General features: G+C 45.8%; 1 protein-coding gene across 2 annotated transcripts in view; it reads left to right on the forward strand.

The window, feature by feature from the left end:
• LOC144093604 (B-cell receptor CD22-like) overlaps positions 1 to 20,966 on the forward strand; it is a 208,997-nt gene that overhangs the window by 175,830 nt on the left and 12,201 nt on the right. For both annotated transcript variants that reach the window (XM_077627163.1, XM_077627162.1), the window contains exons 9-12: positions 928 to 1,185; positions 15,131 to 15,385; positions 19,097 to 19,234; positions 20,147 to 20,180. In XM_077627163.1, coding sequence (XP_077483289.1) covers positions 928 to 1,185; positions 15,131 to 15,385; positions 19,097 to 19,234; positions 20,147 to 20,180 — 685 coding nt within the window. The remainder of the gene's footprint in view (positions 1 to 927; positions 1,186 to 15,130; positions 15,386 to 19,096; positions 19,235 to 20,146; positions 20,181 to 20,966) is intronic.

Raw genomic sequence — 20,966 nt, forward strand, 5'->3', positions numbered from 1 at the left:
GTGAGTGCACAAGAACATTGATTTATATAGCGATGTTCATTTTACCTTGCAAGTGTTCGCGCTGTGAAAGCATTACGTTAACAAAATTAAATGCAGCACATGTGGCGAGCGTTGCTAAAATTTTGGGTAGAGTTATAATGGTTAATCAAGCCCAGGTGGCTTCCTACTAGGCCCACAAGCATGAGGTCCTACAGTGAAGGCACGCTACAAGTTCGTTCTTAACAAAGAAAAGACAATGCTGTTGCACAGTGTGCTAAATACAGAACAACTTGATAATAAAACTCGGCAGGTGTCTTGCTTATAGACACACAGAATGTCCGGCGTTGGTATTGTGGCAGTTTTGAGCACCATTTTAACTTGTGCTCAACATTGAATATGTTTAAATTTCAGGCTGCCAATTTTGTTTAAAAGCACGAATATTGATTTCCGTATGTATATATCGCCCCGTATATGTGCTGGCCCTGCAGCTGACAAGGAAAAAAATAGAGAGGCTGCGTTATAAAACGCGAGCGTTAGCGTAATAGAGAAACGGTCCAAAATTACGTTTGTTTCCGCAATTAGAATTGTTTGACATTTAGGATGTATGTACAGAAAGAAACTTACGTAATTTTTTGTGCAAGCGTAATGAACTGCGTGTTAGATTCGTTTGCCAAATGTTTCATTTAAGTAATAACGTATGGCTCAGTCATATGCAAGTGATTAACTTAAACCCACTCGCTGCGTTCGCAGTTGAAACTCTTGTTTGATTACCGTAGACGGATAAACTGATGGTGACAATATTTAGCAGACCATGCGTACCTGTTCGTATGTTTTCTGTGCTGGTCAAACTTGCAAGGAGAACTAGGTAGTTTAACTTATAGTTTTCGATTGCCTGGTTGGCTAACGCAGTCACTGACGTGCATATTGTGCGGGTGGCGCGTCTCGCAGACCCTCCCGAGAAGCTGCAGGTGTCGGTGGTGCAGCTGGACCTGTCCGAGGGCGAGGTTCCTCCCCGTGAGGTGAGCTGCTCGGCGTCGGCGCACCCAACCGCCGAGTACCAGTGGCGGCTGGGCGCGCTCACCGTCTCGCGGGGCCCCACGCTCCTCTTCAACGCCACGGCCTCGCGGGACATGGCCGGAAACTACACGTGCGTCGTCAGCAACCGGCACGGCCGCGCCATGGCCGCCACGCTGGTCACCGTCAGGCGTGAGTCGCATGTCGCTGTTGTTTGTCCACTTCATTTCATGTGGCACCCACCCATGACGGGAAATGGGGCCAACTTTGATGTACAGTGTAAAAAAATAAACGGGAAAGGTAAAACCTTTTCAGATGCATTTGGAAACACGGCTGAGAAAGAAGCTGAACACTACATTAAAGATAACAGAGCGTTAACGACACAGGAGAAGAGAAGCACACACAACGAGCGAGGTGTATGTGCTTATCTTCTCGTGTGTCGTCTGCGTTCTGCGCTGTTAACATCAGAAGGAAAACCTACAAGTCCAAGCTGCTATTAAAAAGAAGTTGAACATAGTGGCGATGATTTCATATCACATGCCTTTCCGTGAGGATGGGTTGAGGTGGGTTAAAAGGAAGGAAAAAAGTACAGTAATTGGGCGGTTAACAAGCTGACGTGCAGTTCTGCCTCTAGGATGAATTCCTACAAACATTCGATTACAACTTCTTGGTTCGATGGTAGAGCTTTTCCCTGGTGGTCCTATGACGCAAGCAGCGTTGAAGATGTTTTCAAAACAGCACATGAATGATCATGCATGCATTTTGAAATAATTCTGAAAGAATGTTGGAAATGTCTAGCTTAGGTTGGGTTGGGTTGAGTTGAGTTGTGATGGGTTAGGTTAGGTTAGCCCAGCGCCTCATGCTTGCACCTGACGGAGAAAAAAAAAACTCTATTCGCAACTTTACCGGTACTGCCCGAGAGGTGGTACAGACAGGCGTCGGTAGACTTGTTCAGTCGCGCAGGTGCTGAACTGAACCCCATGGCTTGTCTGCTACTTGAACTGTGCGGTCAAAGGCGAAGTAAGCCCCTTAGTGTTGTCGGTAGATTTTAAGCTCAAGAAGGAATGGGCAGCCAAGCCTCGTATTAAAAAGCCTGCACCCGAAGTTATGACGGTTTTTAGCGCACATTTCGCCACCAGTGATTTCTTCTAAGGAACCACTTCTGGGCAATCATTTTGATCGCGTTGACGGAAACAGTTTTCAGCAGTGACCACTAGACCATACATTTCTGCACAAAAAAGAAACCTGTTCCCTGTTTCTGCAATGTTTCCAAGCAGTGTAGATGCAATATTCGCGCTTGCAGGTTCCTCGGCAGCCATTAGTGCCAGGTACACGAGTTTATGACACCTAGGAAGTAGTAGTTACGGCTCCTTTTTGAAGCCTAGCTACATTGCTATCCAAGTAATTTATGCGGAAAAACCTTTCATTATTCGCTTGTTGAACAATTACGGCAATAAAAATTGTTCTCCACTGAAACCATCTAGACTAAGATGCGTACTGCAGACCGTCACTTCCAAGTTATATAAAGCTGCTGTGCATAGTTCTTGTGCCCAGCCTATGATTATTTGCGTCCTGCCTATCTAGGCAGCGTTTGCAAAGGCTTATATGCTAATGTAAATGAAAAACTGGAATAGGCACTTAAGCTCCGTCTTAACCATAACGATCACGATGCGATAACGTTAATGGGCCCCTTCAGCGGCCCGGGGTCCTCTTCGCGTATCACTTCGCCGAGAAGAATAGTATTCTTTCTTTCAGCATCACGTTATGTTTGAAGGCCTCGCCTTCTAGAGAACGGGGTGCGCCAGCCATGGTCTCGCTCTACGAGTGACACACCCACAGTCAGCATAAAATACGCCGGTTTATTCCGGACCAGAGCAACGCTTTCAACGGGGCATAACAGGGAATGCAGCGGCGGAGCAGATCATGCAGTCTAGGCACTCGAGAGCGCAGTGCTAGGACGACAACAAAGCGGGCGCTAAGACCTGAGTGCGGCCAAACAAACACACTGAGGCGCGAATGGGACGAAGCGGCTCGGATACAGGGGAGCTCGATGCGGCATAAGAAACCTGGCTGCTTGCGTAGAAGCCACTCACGCCAAACAGCTATTCCATCTTCTGTCTTCATTAGGGTAAGGTGCCACCCCGTCGGCCCTGTTCATCGGGACGGCTCGTGCTAGCCACCGAAAGCGTGACCGCGGTCGAGCAGCGCGCTCTTTGAAAACCCCCCGACGCGCTGCTGTCGCCGCCCTTATCAAGTAATCTCACAGCGTCCACATCTCGCGAGCAGCTGCTTTCTCATGCTCAGTCAACGGTACACACCTAGATCACTGGAAAACAGCGCGCACAGTTTGAATAGATAAAAGGGGACCATAGAGCCCCAATCGCTTAACCTACTCTAAAGAGCACAATGCAATAGCATTAGAGATCTCTCCCGCACAAGTCCTCCTCTGTCGCCTAGATTCTGCCTACATGACCATATATGCGGAATAGGTCATTATCTGCTTTACGTCTACAGATCGCAGGAGTCGTCATACTTTATCATTCACTCTTTCAGTCACACTTGAACTATTGTCAATTAGTATGGGGAAACACAACATCCACTAATACAGAACACATCCACCTGTTAAAGAAAAAGTATCTCCGACACATATATAATGCTTCTTATACTGCTTCCACCTTAACTTTTTTTTAGCAACTCTGGTGCAATTCCAGCTCACAATCTCTATAGATATCGCTTAAGCCATGTATATAAACAAGAAATCCACAGAAATATCAACAATACACGTAACCTATCCCAATTACAAGACAGAACTCCAAGTTACCTTACAAGACACTTCGAGGATTGGTCAGTGCCAATGTCACGTTCAAGTTACGGGAAACAGTGCCTTAAGTACACAATACCAACGCTTTTGAATTATTATAATTCTGTCCGTTTTGACCTCTTCACGGCAACCTACAAGGACCTCTGGCAGATGTATTTGGTTTCTATGTAATGTTATCTAGCCTTGCTGTTGCTTTCGTTTGGATTTGTAGAAGTGAGTTCCGCTGTTGTTTTCTGTTCTTTTTGTTTTCTGCTGTTTTCGTTTACGAGTACTAAGTCTGTATCATATTAAATATGTATGTATATGTTTGCATATCAAGAATATGTTACGTGTTGCCGCCACCCTGCCAAAATAAGGGATTGTGGACCCGTCAAGCTGTCCAACGACAGCTTTTTTTTCTACAATCCCTCATCTGTATTTGATGGCAAATAAAGATTTCATTTCATTTCATTTACTGCTGGCGCAGTGGCGCAGCCGTTAAGCGTCTGTTTCAAGAGTCAGACAAGTTGCGCTTCCCGAGCCATATCTCGCGACCAATCATTAATTTAACTGACACCTGCCACGATGGGCAACTTCATGACAGCCCGGTTTGCAGGTGGCTGGTTGTAACGGTGGGCAGGCTGTGCTGACGTCACAAGGTGACGTGACCTAGGTGGCAGGTGGGGCGCCTGATTTTCTCGACACGCCTACACCAGCGACGCCGGGAATGCCACAGAAGGGGATCCCTAATGTTATCGCGTTAAAAACAGGGCCAGCGGCTACATTACAATTCAGGACCGCTAACCTCAGCATGACTGCACCTTAGGCTTTTCCCTGTTTACAAAAAACTTGGCATCGAAGGATATGGTCTTTTAGGAAGAATCGCCAATCCAATTGACAGCTAGAGTTAATTGCACAGACATTTAAACAAAACATCACGCAGATTACAATGCAAGGCCAACATGGTTCTTGGATGGTTTTTGCAGCTGCCATACAAGGTTTTCAGCAGCACCCCCTGTAGTCCGTGAAAGTTGCGCACAGCTAGGCGTGACAGCACTAATCTTACATTCGTCATCCTTAGTGGCACTACTCAACAGAAACGGCGCCGAGGGAGCAGTGTGAACGACTTGAACACACTGTTCAAGTTCTTAGCATGCGTGCAGTTATAACGATTTGCTGCTCACGCTTTACCATGATGTTAACAGCCTCATATTGCCGTCGCGTCTGCCAGATGTGCTTTGCAGCTGCGTTTTGAGGTCCCTGAATCGCACGTCGGATCTACAGGCGCGAGAGCGGCGGCACTTAGAGATGCTCGTTTTCTTGGCTCGTAATGGCGGCGCAGAGAAGCGTCGCCGGCAGACATGTCTGGGCAAATAAGGGTGGACGCGCAAACATGGGTCCATTCGCGACAGCGCTTGTGGCACGCACTGCTTGCCTTGGCTGATTGTTGGCAAAGTGGAGCTGCGCTATGAGCGCGCTAGAGCATAATGGCATTGCATTTACATAATGAGAATCACACTTTTTGCACCGATGATAGTAAGAATTGCTCAATCTCACAAGGGAGTAAAAAGAATAGCGTCGCTCTCGGATTCACAAAACTTCGCAAACGAAAAATGCCGCGTTCAAACGGCAGTCCTAGCAGAATGCTCTCCAGGTAGGCCTATTCCCTACCCGCTATGAAGGCCTTGAGTGGTCGCTCTCAGTGTGTCATCTGTGGGTGCCTTGTAAAGGGTGACCTCATGGGACAGGATTCAGTGCAGTTATCTTTCTTTCCTATTCGTACCGTAGAAATGAGCTGGGGAAGACTAACTGTCTGGCACTTTTTTCTTTTGCATTTCCTAGAGGCATCTTTAGAAAATGTCAACGTTACAGGTATATAACCGAAGAGCATACAGCCGATATGTTTTGGCAATGCGCGCATATGGAATAAGAACTTGAATTTTAATAAAAAGACTATAAGTGAGGTTGAATGCAGTGCATTAAGGATGGAAATGAAGAGGTGTAAGAAGGAAGGACCGAAATAGGACAGCACGGATTAAATGGCAAACGCGAGCTGAGGGTATTTTATGTTGACATTAAAACTACTGAACGTGCAGAGAGTGAAAGGCGGGCCACATGGAGTCGCCAGATTAAGAACTGTGCTGGAACAATGTAGCCGCTACTAGCTCAACCCCAGTGTAATGAAGGTCGTTGTGGGAGGCCTTTTTTCCTGCAATGGGCCTCACCCGGATGCTGATTATTATTATGATGATGATGATAATAAAGACAATGATGATAATATTTAGATGAGCGAGCAGCCACTGCTCCTTCAAGCAATCTGGAGGTAGTGAGGGTGCTGGCCACGTGCCTTTGACCTCATCTGCTTTCTGGTCTCCAGAAAGCAATGGCCTTCTGACGCGCTGGTCACGAATCCTGAGCATAGCTGAAGTTATGAAAGCACATTGAGAAAGCCCACATTGGCCTTCTCCCGTGGCGTCCATTGAGATTTTGTCTAGCTGCGTCTGGACCATAATGGCCTGAAGGCCAATTACTTGATGGCGCTGCACAAAATGCGCCATCTCTTCTCACGTCATGAAAGTCAGCCATGTAATGTGTTGTGTCGGGCATATTCATATGCCCTTAGGAAGCATCAAAGGGAGCTTCACTTTCATAAGGACATCGTGGTGGAAATGTCCTTGTGACGTGATCCCTCAGCAAGATAGAGGAAAGGGAGTTTGTTTTTTTCTTGCTGTAGGCGAATCCACTGAGCTGAGGTTATTTTATGAGAGCTGCAAGCAGGACATTATTATAGACAAACCCTAAAGTGGGAGAAAGTGCGTAACTTCAAAGCCGCTGCTCTCGCATATTAACCTTGACAACCGATTGATGGGGGAAGCAGCGCCGCAGAACGCCGATGAAATCGCGCACAAAACAGAGATTGCAGTATTTCGTGTTGATATTGCTGAACGTGTACCTTTCATCTGTGCTTAATGAAAATTAAATAACTATTTTGAACCTAGCTAACCTGACAAAAAAATAAAAATGAAATAAGATATTTAGGCCAACAACATGTGTTGGGTCTTAATGTATTTTCATGCACCGGTAAGTGGCACTCTTCTTACTTCTGATGTGATTCATGGGTTCTGTCAAGTATTCTTCTGCAACGCAAAATAATATTGGCATTACTTTTTTTACGAACAGGTTTAATTTACGCAAGGAGATCATTCTACTTGTGACTAATAGACAGATTCCATTAGTATTGACATCTAGGTTATTTTATTAGTAACCATTTTAGTATCGGCCACTCTACACTCGCACAAACTTTTGCTTATGGGAACAGTGAGAATTCCCAAAAAGCAGTCGTCACCTATAGCTCCTATTTACTCTTTTTTCCAGCCTGCATTTGAATACAGTGCTCTGAGCACGTTGGAGTTATTCCCGTAACTCTGATATTCTCTGAAGCTTTGATGCTGTGACAACTACTCTGATACTCTTATAATGATTACTCTGAAAATGCGATGTTCCTGTTACTCGAAAAAATTATTTATTTACTTAGTTATTTATGTATTTGGCCGCTTAACGGCAGAATGAAAAATTAAAAATATCCTAGTATAGACCACTTTCAAACATGGCGGCGAATTTACAGCTACCAGTAAGACGTGTTGCAGGTTATCGCTGTTCATTCGTGCAATACGCTAGCTGTAATTGCGCTAGCAGTAATTCTGTGGTGGTATATTCTACCATCGATACATATTTAAGGAAGAATAAAAATCGGTTACCTTATGCCTATGCTCTTTGTGGCAGAAGTTTATATATTCGTGTTTAGCTAAGTTACGAATTTTGAGCTAGTGGCTGTGGAAGTCCGACAACCCGCGACAGGCGGTTATGCCACCTTGAGGGCAAAAACCCAATTTTTGAAAATTTTGGAAAACATGTCAGACCAACTAGCCCAGCTCGCAATTCTTGCCATATTTAAAGTTCTAGTGTGTGCGTTCGTCAGTCTACGTATTCATTATTATTTCTGCAGCTCCTGATTTCGTGAAATGCAGAAAAAAAAGCAGAGACCGGAGGCACTGCAGTTGTAATCCGCTAAAGTGAACCCAAGAATTCTCTAATATTACCATTGTAGTAAACATCATAATCATGCCAACTTCGTACACTATAGGACGAAGGCCTCTCCCATATCGCTACAGTTACCTTCGTCCAGTACCAGCTGCGCTTGCCTTATTCGGGCAAACTTCCGAACTTCATCCAGCCACCTCACTCGCATTCGCCCTCTGCTACTGTGTCCTTGTAGTGGATTCGAGTTTTTTACCCAAGAGTGGACAAACGTAGCAGATGCCTCAGAGCGTCAGGTGCGTGGATAAGAATAGAGATCAGATTAAGTAAGGTATGTCATATTATATATGCAACTTCTTTTTCAAATACAACAGCGCCTCTCCGAAAGTCTTGCTAAAATATCAACTTCCCGACAAATGTCCTTACTTCTTTCTCCCCAGCACGAATTAAAATTGGCTGCAATTTTATTTACATACTGATAAGATAGCATTTATCGTAGTTTGGATTACAAAGAAACCTAGTTACGGCCGCTACCAGAGCGAAACGCCTCCACAGCGGAAGAAATGAATCCGGCGAACGCATTTCGGCGAGAGCAAAACAAAGAAACAAGCAAGCCGCTTGTAATGACGGTTGCCTGCACGGCGCTCCCATTTCTAGCGGCTTTCCTTCTTAAAGCGGAATGCGCAAAGAAAAATAACTGCACACAAAGAAAAGAAGGCCCTTCTTGCCACACCCGCATCCCGTGCACCTTTTCATCTACCTTTTTTCTTCTAGCTTTTCCAATCTCGGCGCCTCCCACAACCTTTTCATTGCGAGAAGAAATCGGCGAAGTTCGCCTTTTGAGTCCAATTCGGGCTTAATCGCCTTCTTTATCACGCGAACGCTTTTCACGGCCCGCTGCCTCTTGTGTCGTCTATTTCAACTTATCGATTCAGAGAACCTTCCCACCGTCTCCCCATTCCTTTTCTTCTATCCACTCATTTCGTTGCTACTTCGTCTTAGTTTTATTTTTATTTTTCTTGGCGTGCTGCCCTCCTCGTCCGCCAGGGCTGATGTCGCCAGGGGTCTTACTGATGGCGTGACGGCTTGGCTGGATCACCGACCTGTAGTGCCACTCGTAAGGGGCCGGCACTTCTTTGCTTTGTTAACGCCCGCGCTAAACTCATCTCTTTTCCTTTTAGCTCTTGAAGCTTAATTCTTTAAATCTCTCTTGTCCGGCTTCCTCCAAATCCCGGGGATTGGGAAAACTGTTGCTGCCACGCTGTCGTCGCTGCCTCCAGGCAGCGGCCAACTTTCTTTCTTGCGCTCGAGGGAAATAACGAAGCGAAGGCTCGAGTCATCGTAGGGAAGATGCGGAGGTAAATGAAGAAAAAAACAAAGTGAAGAAAATACACTACAGAAGCGGGCTCCGGGAGGAGGCAGAGCTAGAGCGAGACGGAGAGAAAGTTTTACCAAAAAAGGGTCGAGATAGCGCGCGAGTTAAGCGCAACGAGAGACAAAGGTCGAAGCAAAGATCACACGAGAGACGACAGAGCGTCGGACGTGAACGGCTTCCCGGCCGCGCCAGGGCCTTTTCTTTCCGCAAAAAAGAGAAAAGACGCAACGATCGCGTCGCTTTCGGGAAGCATGAGAAGAACAAGAAACGTGGCCTCTGTTGCTTCTGTTCGAAGCGAATGCGAGCGTCAATGGTGGTGTTTTCTGACTTTTTTTTCAGGCAGGCAGCACGAGTTGCGGCGCCGAAGAATACTGAAAACGCGCCAAGGGGCACGGCGCAGCCAAAAAGAGGGCAACGTAAGAAAAAAAAAGGGGGAAGAGAAGGATGTGAAAAAAGAAGAATGTAGGTATAGCTCGGAGATGGCAAGAGAGAGAAAGGGGAAAAAAATAAGGCGAGTAAAGGGGTCGACGGGATTCCCCGCGGAAACGTCGGCACTGGTGGCAGCAGTGGCGGCTTGAAATGGGCCCCGGCATTTGTGGTCAGCCGAGCAATAACGGTGCACGCGGTGGGGATCTTCTGTGCGCACCCAGCGGCAGCTGAGTTTTGAAACAGGTCGCGCGCCACGGTGCTTTTTGGGCGCGGTAGCCCGGAGCACGTACGTGCGGCTGGCCTGCGGAGGTTATGAGTTTTTCGGCCGCTGCCTTGGGGGACTCTTTCAAAACCAGGCGGAATCCGCGCCTCTCTCTCTCGGTTCTGCCTGTCATCTATTTCTGCGCGCTATAGTTCTTGTGGATGTGTTTGTGTGTGTGCGTTCGTGATAAGTGTGTGTGTGTGTGTGTGTGTGTGTGTGTGTGTGTGTGTGTGTGTGTGTGTGTGTGTGTGTGTGTGTGTGTGTGTGTGTGTGTGTGTGTGTGTGTGTGTGTGTGTGTGTGTGTGTGTGTGTGTGTGTGTGTGTGTGTGTGTGTGTGTGCGTGTGTGTGTGTGTGTGTGTGTGTGTGTGTGTGTGTGTGTGTGTGTGTGTGTGTGTGTGTGTGTGTGTGTGTGTGCGTGCGCGCGCTTGCGCGTGTGTATGGCTGAAAGTTGCGGAAACCAGCAGCTGCATACTGCTGAGCCATGCGCTTATTTGATTCGTGTATGCTTTGAGAAAACGCAGTTTGTGTGCTTCCTGCTTGAACGTTGAACTGAATCTTTTGCAGGCGCACTGGTTCGGGGCATCACGATTGTTTGCTTTTGGAAAGCTAAGAGTTATTTTTTGCTTTTTACGCAGTCTAGCCGCTTCCGCTCTCTTTCTCAATCTCATGGCAGCCATCGATGCAAGCGAAAATAGTAATGAAAAGTAACAGCGTTGCTTCAAACAGATAGAAGAAGGAAACCCGGAATGACCACTACTGAGAGAAAAAATAATAATAAACTGTCGAGAATATGAGATAAAAGGGCAAGGACCTGGCGAAACGCAAGCCGCGGATGCTGCGAGACATGTGGCGCATGAAAAACAAAAAAAGAATGCATATATTTCTTGGTCTTCGGCAGCAAACCATGAGTATGCGGGCAACCTGTCTCCACGAAAGCGCCGAAATACGTCAATGTGTTTTCTCATTTTCTTTTCTTCTCCTCTCTCTCCATCTTTCGGCTCGTATTCTCTGGTCGGTTGTTTTCTCAGGGTGCTCTTTTGCTCCTGTATTCGCCTTTTTCCGCGATCGCTTGGAGCGGAATTCGAGCTGGCGGCGGAAGAACTTGGCTCCGCAAAATGGCTTTCGCTTCCCGCGGCTTCAATTTTTGTCGGCGCGTGGTTTGCCGCGCCTAGCTGGTAATTTTTATTATTTGTTTTATTTTTGTGTCGTTTCCGCTTGTACCGTTGTTTGAGAAGAAATGCGGTGGTTGTGTTCATGCACATGGATGTGGTTTTGCTTCCGAAGACGCATACTAGAAGGGCTGGTGCTGTTTCCTGGCGAATATGTCGTGCATTGTGTTGCATACGCACTTTTTCTGCGAGTTGTTATTTTTTTAGCTGCGCGAATTCGCGGTATGGTGGTGGTGTTGGCTTTCACGTTTCCGTCAGACCAGATTAGAATTCGACGCCCGAATGCACTGTCGCTGCCGAGGCAACTCGAATACAGAGGCCAGCGAATGAGATGGAGCGCCGTCTTTTCCGTGCTAGCACTGGTTGTTATCACTTGTGGCACTGTAGACTTTTGGTGTCGCAGATGTGACGTGAATTGTAAGCAAAAGTCCCGGAGATATGAATACCATAGTGGAAAGTTTCTTTCTTTTACCACATCATGAGTGGACTATAGGAAACAGGGACGGAGAAGGTGGCTTGAATGCTTAGATTTTTTGGTTTCCCTCGGCAGCAAGACCAGAAGAAACCAAATAAATACGCACAAAACGTATTTTAGAGCAACAAAACTAACAGCAATTTAGTTTCGGATTATATCTTTTTTTTGCGAGAGTGAAAAAAATTTTGAATGTACAATAATCACGTTCGAAGGAAGCACACATGAAGTAGTGAAGGTTTTAATCAGACTAAACCAAGGTGCTTAAAGCTGGAAATACTAAGGACTAAACGTATTTATATAAATAAAGGCGAACAGGTATGTCGCATTGCGTGATAAGTGATAACTAGCTCCGTAACCTGTTGCGCAGATAACTGTCAAGAGCAAAACAATCTTGACATTACGCTTGCCGCAACTAAGGCACACATTCAACCCCGCTCTCGTACTGTTTTCCAACCTCCTGTTTTGATCAACTCAGTGTAGTTGCTACATTTCCTGTAGGGAAGCATTACGAGGCCTCATGATCTTTCTCGCGAAAGATGATTAATAAACGAGATATTTCGAGGTTGTTCGAACAATGCTAGGATGCTAGCTTTTCTTTCTCTTCGCTGTTATGCCGAGTTTCTGTTCAGAGAGAGGCACACAAGTCCGAAAGCAGGGAGGCATTTCCTATTGCTGACCATTCAGCAGGTGTGCAGGATTTTGTAGGCATAATATCGTTTAAAATGTCCTTACTCTGCAATAAATATTCTTTCACCTGCTGTGACTTTTTCAAAGTTCGCAGTGAGAAGCTAATGGACAATAAACGCCTGTCACAGGTAACGACATCGCGCTCGTCAGCTCGGAGCTTGGCTCTCCGCTACTTGCTAATTAGAAGTTCCCCAAACCTCGCCATCACTGTTATTAATTTTGTCCTGTCGCTGGGCCAGTGCACTTTCTCGGTTCCAAGAAGTCTCAGCGACCCTCGTGGACGGCCAGCAGTATTTATTGACAGCGCCCAGAACAAGGCATGGAGCTTTTCCCGAGGGCTAAGCCCGGGGAGGGCGCGTCAAGTTCATCGATTTCTCCTCGACGCCTTTTTCATGCCTCCTTATCGCTGCGGCTTGGCTCGCAGGCGTCCCCCGCTGCTGCCTGGCTGCGCTAATGGTTTCGTAATGAGCTTCAACGTCCGCCCTCGTTACAGGTGCATCACGGCTCCGCCTCGGCAAATCCTCCACTTGCCCCGTCCGCTGCAGTCCTTTTTCTGTTTACGCTACCATCGGAAGTTTTCTACAGCGTGTACTTCGGTCCAGAGTACCTCCCCGGCATTTCATTCTCAAGAGGGTGTGCTGGAACTTCGCTTGCCAGTTCGCTAGTGCCTCAAGACGTGAACCCGGAGTATTTGTTGCATAAATGCGGCCAAACTTCCCGACCACACTGCAACGTCGTCACTGAAGGGCTCAAGTGGGTGCAGGTTCAATCTCAACTGGATAAAAAGCAATCCTACCCTGTCTTTAAAAATAAGCGTCTCTAAACCTTTTTTAAAGCGCACATTGCATAGACGGCCTCACAGGCTGCTCCAGTTGAGTTTGTAAGCTCACATCACAGTAACCTTACTAACGCCATCGAATCGGTTCAGAACCATGCAACTCAATTCAGTTTGTTCCATTATTCCTAAGATTAAAGCATCTAAGTACTAAAAGCTCAAAATAACTTACCCTCTCTAGCCTTACGCCGTAGAATAGCGCGCCTTAGCCTTTCACATATTTTTTTTATTCTTTGCCTTATGATTACCGGTATATAAAAAGAGCCCACCGCATCGTCCGCTCCAGCCACCATAATACAATGTATCCCCCCAGAACTCCATACCACAACCTTTCAGCAGCCATTCTTCCTGCGCACAGCAAGAGACTGGAATGGCCAGCCCACCGAAGTTGCCACCATCATCGACTCAGTAACTTTCGAGCAGCTCATTGATAGCAATTCATCGTGATTTGTATTGAATTTTGTGCCTTGAAACGCTCAATACCTCATGTAATGTCTCAATATGAGAATTTTGAGGAATGAAATAAACAAATAATCTGGACGACAAAATTGAATAGAATAGCCTCGGCGGGCTTCGACGGGTTAATCGATGGATATGCAACTCTGAAGGAGCTGCATCTTGCATTCAGATTGTGTACCTGTTTTTCTTTGGTTTCATGAGGTTTAACGTCCCAAATCCGCTCAGGCTATCAGAGACTCAGACTCAGGCTATCAGGATATTAGAGGAGGGCTCCGAAAATTTCGGCGACCTAGGGTTCTTTAAGGTGCACGAATATCCCACAGCACACGAGCCTCTAGCATTTCGCCCCCATTTAAATGCTACCGCCGCGGCCGGGATCAAACCTGCATCTTTCGGGTCAGCAGCCGACCACTTTAACCACTAAGACACCACGGCAGCTGTTTTTTTTTTACAATTGGTTTTGTTGGTTGTCGTCTCCCTTCTTCAGAACTTAGCGAATTTTTTTATTTTTGAGTATCTCCTAACCGTTTCCTTTACTGCGATATCACTGCCAATGAGAGTATAGAAAACGCAGGCGCCGATGATTTGAAGCCTCTGCGAGTAAAGCGACCATTTTGCTCTTTCTTCACAATGCATCGATCCTCCCGAAACCCACGTTGTAGGGCAACTAAAAAGGGTAGGCGGATTCTAATTCAAAGACGTAGGGAGAGAGCCAGTTGTCCTCCTGAAGCACCATCCGCCATCCACCAGACACTTCGCCGCCTCATACGCCTAGCTTGGGGCTTAACCATCCCACCGCCACAGAAACGTGCCTCTCGTGGCTGCATCAAATGACTTCCAGGTGGCGTTCAAGAGCTCTCGCATGGTGGGAAAAGAGTTACATTTGCTTATAAGTTTGGTTACTGTGAAAGAAACTGCTCTATCTATTCCTTGTAAAGGCCAAGTTTCTTGTAACTTAATGTATTTTTGATCTCTGGCGTGATAATCCATCTATAAAAGCCTAACCCTTCATTAACTGTAGGTTCGGTCTCGCAATTTGGATTTCTTTTTTTGTGCGTGTTCATGCTATGTATTACGTAAGGCTGCCTTATTGAACAATAATTGCACAAATAAAATAAAACTTCCATTTTAAATTGTTTATGAACCTAAGAGTGGTAAAGAGAGCCTCCAATACAAAATAATTGGAAGCCATTTGCTTGTTGATCGCCCAGAGTGTAGTGTAGTCATGCTTTGATTGTCAGTATTAATGCCGAAATCACAACGCCTAATTTTTCACTTTGGTCGAAAACATATGCCTCTAGCACAGACAGCATTACACTTAGGGATACTGCCACAGCCCTAGTTTTTGTCTGGCAATTAGGAGCTTATTTGAGCATCAAACGCAGCATTTTTGTTGTCGAACTAGCAAGCACATATACCGAGAAGGCCACAGGACAAGTGCTGACTGTCTTCAGAACAATTTATTACCATAGAAACAATTAAATCACTGCCTATGGCACAGGCGTTACAAGTGTGAAACAAATCTAAGAAACGCAGCCATCCTCTGGGCCAACTCTTCGCGTTTTCCCCATAGTTCCTACACCTCCTTTTCCGCTGTTTTCCCGCAGACCGTCCGCAGTGTGCTGTGGTGAAGGAGCACGACGCGGCGGGCAACGTGGTGCTTCGCTGTGAGGCCCAGGCAGTTCCGCCCGTGGTGGCGTTCGCCTGGCTGCGTAACAACCGCACCGTGCAGGAGGACCGGGGCCCGCGCAGCACCCTGGTGCTACCCGACCGAACCTCCTCGTTCGGCGCCTATTCGTGCATGGCCAGCAACGCCGTCGGCCACTCGGAACCTTGCCAACTCAAACTCACCAAGCTGCCCAGTGAGTGCGCCAATGCGCAGCCTTTCCAGCCGAAAACGCGGCTGGATCGGCGATCAGCTAGACCTCCCGCGTTCAAGCTCTTGATAGAGTAGATGAAAAAATGTGCACAGTGAACATTCCTCTTTTGGTATCCAAATGCTGAAAAGCGTTATAAGAAAGTAGTTACTACTATTACTATTACTTTATAATTTACTACTATTAGTACTACTACTGGTTACCTTCACTACAATTCTGAGCGACGTCATACGGATAAAAAAGGAAGCTATGCAGCTTTCTTACAGCAACAATTGTTAAGAAAGGAGCAGGAAGCTCTGTAGCTATCTTTAGACTAAAATAGGTAGCATTCCTTTGTAGCCGTATGAGTTCGGCTAGGCAGACGATATTCAGCAATTACTCTCTTGACTGAAACCTACACTACACACATCAAAGAAAATTTACACACATCTGCTTCGAAGAGGTGCCCTGGACAGGCGGTAGCCGGGTTCGAGCCCCAGGCGCGGAGGAATCCTTCTTCTACTGCAGTGATTTAAAAACTTGTAGAGCCTCTTAGTAGCCATCTGTCTGCTATCAGGAAGATTGTAACCGAAACTCTTAATTTGGTTGGTTTACTCTGCCTTGGAGATTTCGCTTCGAACACTTGGAAGTAGAAAAATAATGTTTCTCGAACTGCTTTTTTTCTTTTGTCTTTTTTTTTGAAATTTTACCTTTGCTTGTTTTGATGATGCATAGCGGTGGCTACTATGCAATTGATCGTTGTGAAGGACCATTTTTGCTTTTCCTCGACTGAACAAATAATTAAAAATGCTTTAGTATTTTAATTTTCATAGTTATAACACTTTCTTTCGCTCATCCGACCTTCCTTATACAAAAGCAAAATGCAAGAGAAAGAAACTGAGATATTGGAATGCCGATAGCAGAAGCACGCTGGTCATAAAAGCTTTGCGGAAAAAAGCACAACTGTCAGTTTGTGCGGGCAGTGGTTAAATTATGTTGAAGAATTGTGGGTAGAGAGTTGCGAACACCTCCTTTCGAAGTTTGTCAACGCAGATAAGTTAACTGCACTTTATAAAGCTAAGGTGAAGAAGTTTAAATTCAAATTCAATCAAGCTGGTCTTGAATCTCGTGGCAGAAATAATCTTTATTACGCTTGTTACTGTCATGTTTGAAGGAAACAAAAGGCCGCTATCTTCAGAGTCAGAGATCAGTTAACTGTATGTTTTAAGTTCTTTATAGCGCTACAAAACACAAGGACACAGGAAGAAGTACACAGGACGGGACAACGTGTTTTGTATGTTTTAAGGCGCTCAGAACCGAATGGAAAGACGACGAGCCATACGAATTTGCCCTAGGCAAGGCTCATGCGCACTCTAGGCACATTTTCTCGCTCCAAATACACAAACAAGCTGAAACATCAGGGCAGCAAATGAGATGTGGCTTATGGTCATTAGCGCAGGAAAAAGAGCAGCTTTTGCAGCGGCCGGGCTTTTCCATCTTCATCAAGAAAGATGCAGCAGTGATTGACAGGTCACCGTGCTAACGAGGAGAGGAAATAAAAAAAATGTTAACTAAAGGCGTAAGGAACTACTTGCTGGACGAAACAAACAAGCTATCTCAGCGTGGGCCCCTCTTTCAGCTGGCCCGAGAATCGTGCGCTAACGGGCAGTGCGGCGGAGCAGCGGCTTTAACGACCCGGGCAGAGCATAGAGGGGCTAAGTCTTCCGGAGCCGAGCTGGCAGCTGCTTTTACAGGAGTCAATGTAATCGCCTGAAAGGAGCCCAAAGCAATCTGGATCGCCGCTTATCGGCGGTGCTGTATAATCCCCTCCGCGGGAAAGCGGAGGCCAGTGCGTTTCACCCGCCTCATTAGACATCCCTGGGCGCGGCAAGATAGGGAAGCCGCTCCCCTGCTACGCTCCCGCGTTCCCCATACATGCTTCCCTGTGTCTTTCTTTTCCCTGCAGCGTTTACCGATAAGAAGCGCAAACCCTTGCTCCTCATCCTCATCCTGTCTTACTTCCGAAGGCGCGTGCGGTGTTGCTCAGCAAATCGTCGATGTCTGTGCGCGTGCGCAAAGGGCGCCTCACTCATAGAGAGTGACGAGCTTTCAGGGACTAGGGAAGCACCCTCGTCGTCCGGTTTTTACAGCGGATAAATTTGCTTGAAAGTGATGGACAGCTTTTTGCTTGTTCCGTTGAGAAGCCTTAGCATTGCTATCTTTATAGATGTCTAGTTTAGGCAAGGAACGCGATAACACGCACCCTCACACTGCTGTTTTATCTGGTTTCTTTCCGGTGCAAAAGAAATATGAAGTAGAAAAATTCGGGCCGGTGTCTGCCGAGCTGCGAAAAGCAGATAAGAGGGAATTGAAGCCCTCAGAGGAGATTCGGTTTCAATGAAGACATTTTCGCAGCACAGTGAACATGTTTCCCGATGGCACCCTCTGCAGAAAGCAGATTTCTTCATTGGCTGCTCTGAATAGAAGTAAAGTATTCAAGTCGTATATACAAAGCCCGACCGATGCATTATAATTTAGCCGCCGCGGTGGCTGAGTGGTTATGGCGCTCGGCTGCTGGCCCGAAAGACGCGGGCTCGACCCCGGCCGCGGCGGTCGAATTTCGATGGAGGCGAAATTCTAGAGGCTCGTGTACTGTGCCATGTAAGTGCACGTTAAAGAACCCCAGGTGATCGAAATCCCCGGAGCCCTTCAATATGGCGTCTCTGATATCCTGAGTCGCTTTGGGACGTTACACCCTCATAAACCTAAGCCAGCATTATAATTTCAGTTTATTGCTGCGCTAGTACAAAAAGTAGAGTTCCTGCATTCATAACTGAAGTAAGTAGCACTAAAAATCTCAGAAGTAAAACTCTGGCATGAAAATTTAAAAACCGTGTACTTAGAATTCTATCACCTCGAACTCACATCCTCATGGTAAGCTATGAGAGTGTTTTTAGGACTTGCTGCGAACAAAGCAGCACTATGAACTTTGTAAGACTTGCTTTCGGTGCGTCAGTGTAGATTCTCGCACTGTTTGTAGGAAGAACTAAATTTTGCTGTGTAGCACCAGTATTTGTGAGGGGCCAAACCATGGCACAAGCTATCGGATCCTGACTGTCGCATGTTAAGAAGGCTTGACGCCTCACACTTACTTAGAAGCCATTTTTGTAGTGCGCATCTCGCGTGACCAAATAAAAAGAAATTATGTGATTCGACGGACTATTATCTAACTATAATTTAATTATTTCCACTAATTTATATATTTGTTCATTACAATCTTCCAGCATAAGTGTTGTGTAACTGATTTATAAAAACTGCATGGCCTTCTCATTTCATTTCTTTGAGTGCCGATCTCTCTTTCTATTCTTTCTTGTGTTACACGCATTTGTCCCCGAGATACCAAAATTTCAGTCTGACAACGCTAGTGTGAAACACCTCATAGCTCTCCATGAAAAGCAATGAACTTTGAAGGGTCACTACCTAAACAAAAAATACAGGTATACAAGACAAACGCTTAAACGCGTATTTGCTCCAGTTATTTTACACCCCTTTTCCATTTCGCACTGAAGCCAGTTCTGTGGTGACGGTGGCCAACTTATCAGGACGATGACGATCCTGTCAAAAAGGCTTCCTTAAGAGACATAACACGTGGTCGCGGTGCTTAACGAAAGACGACGCCGCGAACGTTCCTCTCAAGGCCATCTTCCATGTGCGCAGGCCCGGCCGGTTGGGCGCAGCTGCTGCTGAAAGAAGAGAACCTCATCATCATGGCGGGAATCGCCGGCGGCGTGGTCATCATCATTGTTCTACTCATCGTTATTATTAGCATCGTTGTTATCCGGAAACGCATTCAGTGTGAGTGGCCACTTCTGGCTCTCCATCCTCTCTACGCATTATCGTCTTTTTTTACTATCTTTCTCTTTTGGACGAGGAACTACTGAGCTTAGGGATGGCATACCCGTGTTGCTGTAATTTCACATGCGAGTCCGGTATTTAAGCGCAGGAACGAAGTTTTAATGACGCCTGCGATGAATATTTCAGGATGGAACGGGACTGTTTCGCTTCTTTTCTCAAAATAAGGGTTGTTTGGGAGCGGCTATTAGCGAGGGTAAGGTTTAAATGACGCGCCATACTGGGAGGAGTACTGTGATGCGTACTTCCCTCAGGAATTTCAGAGCGTGCACCCATGAAGCTATGCAAAGTCCTGATTAGTTCAAGTAAAAATCTCGTGATGCGGTCTTAGAATAAAGGAAAAATTACTGAATGATTGATCAGCTTTTATTCCTTGTATTGTTATGAAGTAAAGAGAGGTATGTATAAACAGCAAGATATAGGGGGTAAATAGGAGTAGTTTGCAGAAGTAGTATAAATAGTTTACGAAGTTAATACTACTTTTTGTCTTGCTGCAGGCGTCCGTAACAGAGCAAGGTAGATATTGCAGCTAATACATTTTTAACTTCAACCTTTGGTGGAATATTAGTGTTGCTTGCTTACAGTTTCATGACTGAAAGCGCCAGCTAGTGGATAGTTATCAAAAATAAAAATAAATCGGTGTCGATATGTTCTACTCACAACTATTTTATGAACGCGTTATACTTATAGTTTTACATAAACACTGCGCAAATTATATTTTACGAAACCGGGTGGCGGTATAAAGCAATAGTTACGAGTGAAACGCTCAGTTAGCCGCGTTATATATTTGCATGTCATTTTCTTATTTTAATGTTTTTCACATGTATACTTTTGCTCTCCTGTCCTCTCCTTCAGCAAACACGAAACCACGGTTGGAACAACGCGAGAAGTGAGTATCAGTAGTTTACGAATTTACTGATCCCCTTTTACTTAGCCGCCGGTCGAGAATGCTTCTATAAAGTAGCGCTGCATATATTGGCCCAGGTTCTTCTGTAACTCCCAAGAGGATAGAAGATGCGATATCTTTCTCAAGCGGTGCTCAATGCCACTCATAGTTGGTTGCCGAAATTTTCTTGCTAAACCAAAACGACACATTGGCCTCAGCCATCTTTTGCTCTCCAGAATTATGAAAAGCAAAATTGGGAGTAGTGACTCACAGCTGCTTTTTGCGATGGATAGTAGGATAACGTCGCCACTGAAGGGGAGTGTAGGAAAAAAATAATTTCATGTCACAACAACTTGAGCTTTTTCCTTCAAAAGCGTCGTGTTAAGCTATGTAATGGCAAAACTTTCCATCGAGCTGGCGGCGTAATTTTACCAGTCCCTCTGAAATACGTGTCCGGACTGTACGGAAAGTCGCTTTCACCAGCCAGTAGATATGACACTGTTGGCTGTCAGGTGAGATACACAAAACAGGACATAGGTCTTAGTATTCAATCATTTTTTCTTTGACTTGAAACAAAGATTTATTGGACGTTGTGCATTTCTGTTTATTTTTTTTCTCACATATTCGGCTGTCACTATTGTGATAGCAAAGAGCTAAGCACAAGAAAAGTTAGTGGTACCTCGCTCCAAAGGACAATATAGCCTACAGCACTAAACTTCGCCCTCACATGAAGCCAGGTGGAACCGTGTACCATTTATAAAGTTAAAGCTTTACTCTATGGATGAGAAA

Source organism: Amblyomma americanum, chromosome 6 (genome assembly GCF_052857255.1).
Source record: "Amblyomma americanum isolate KBUSLIRL-KWMA chromosome 6, ASM5285725v1, whole genome shotgun sequence".
Lineage (NCBI taxonomy): Eukaryota > Metazoa > Arthropoda > Arachnida > Ixodida > Ixodidae > Amblyomma > Amblyomma americanum.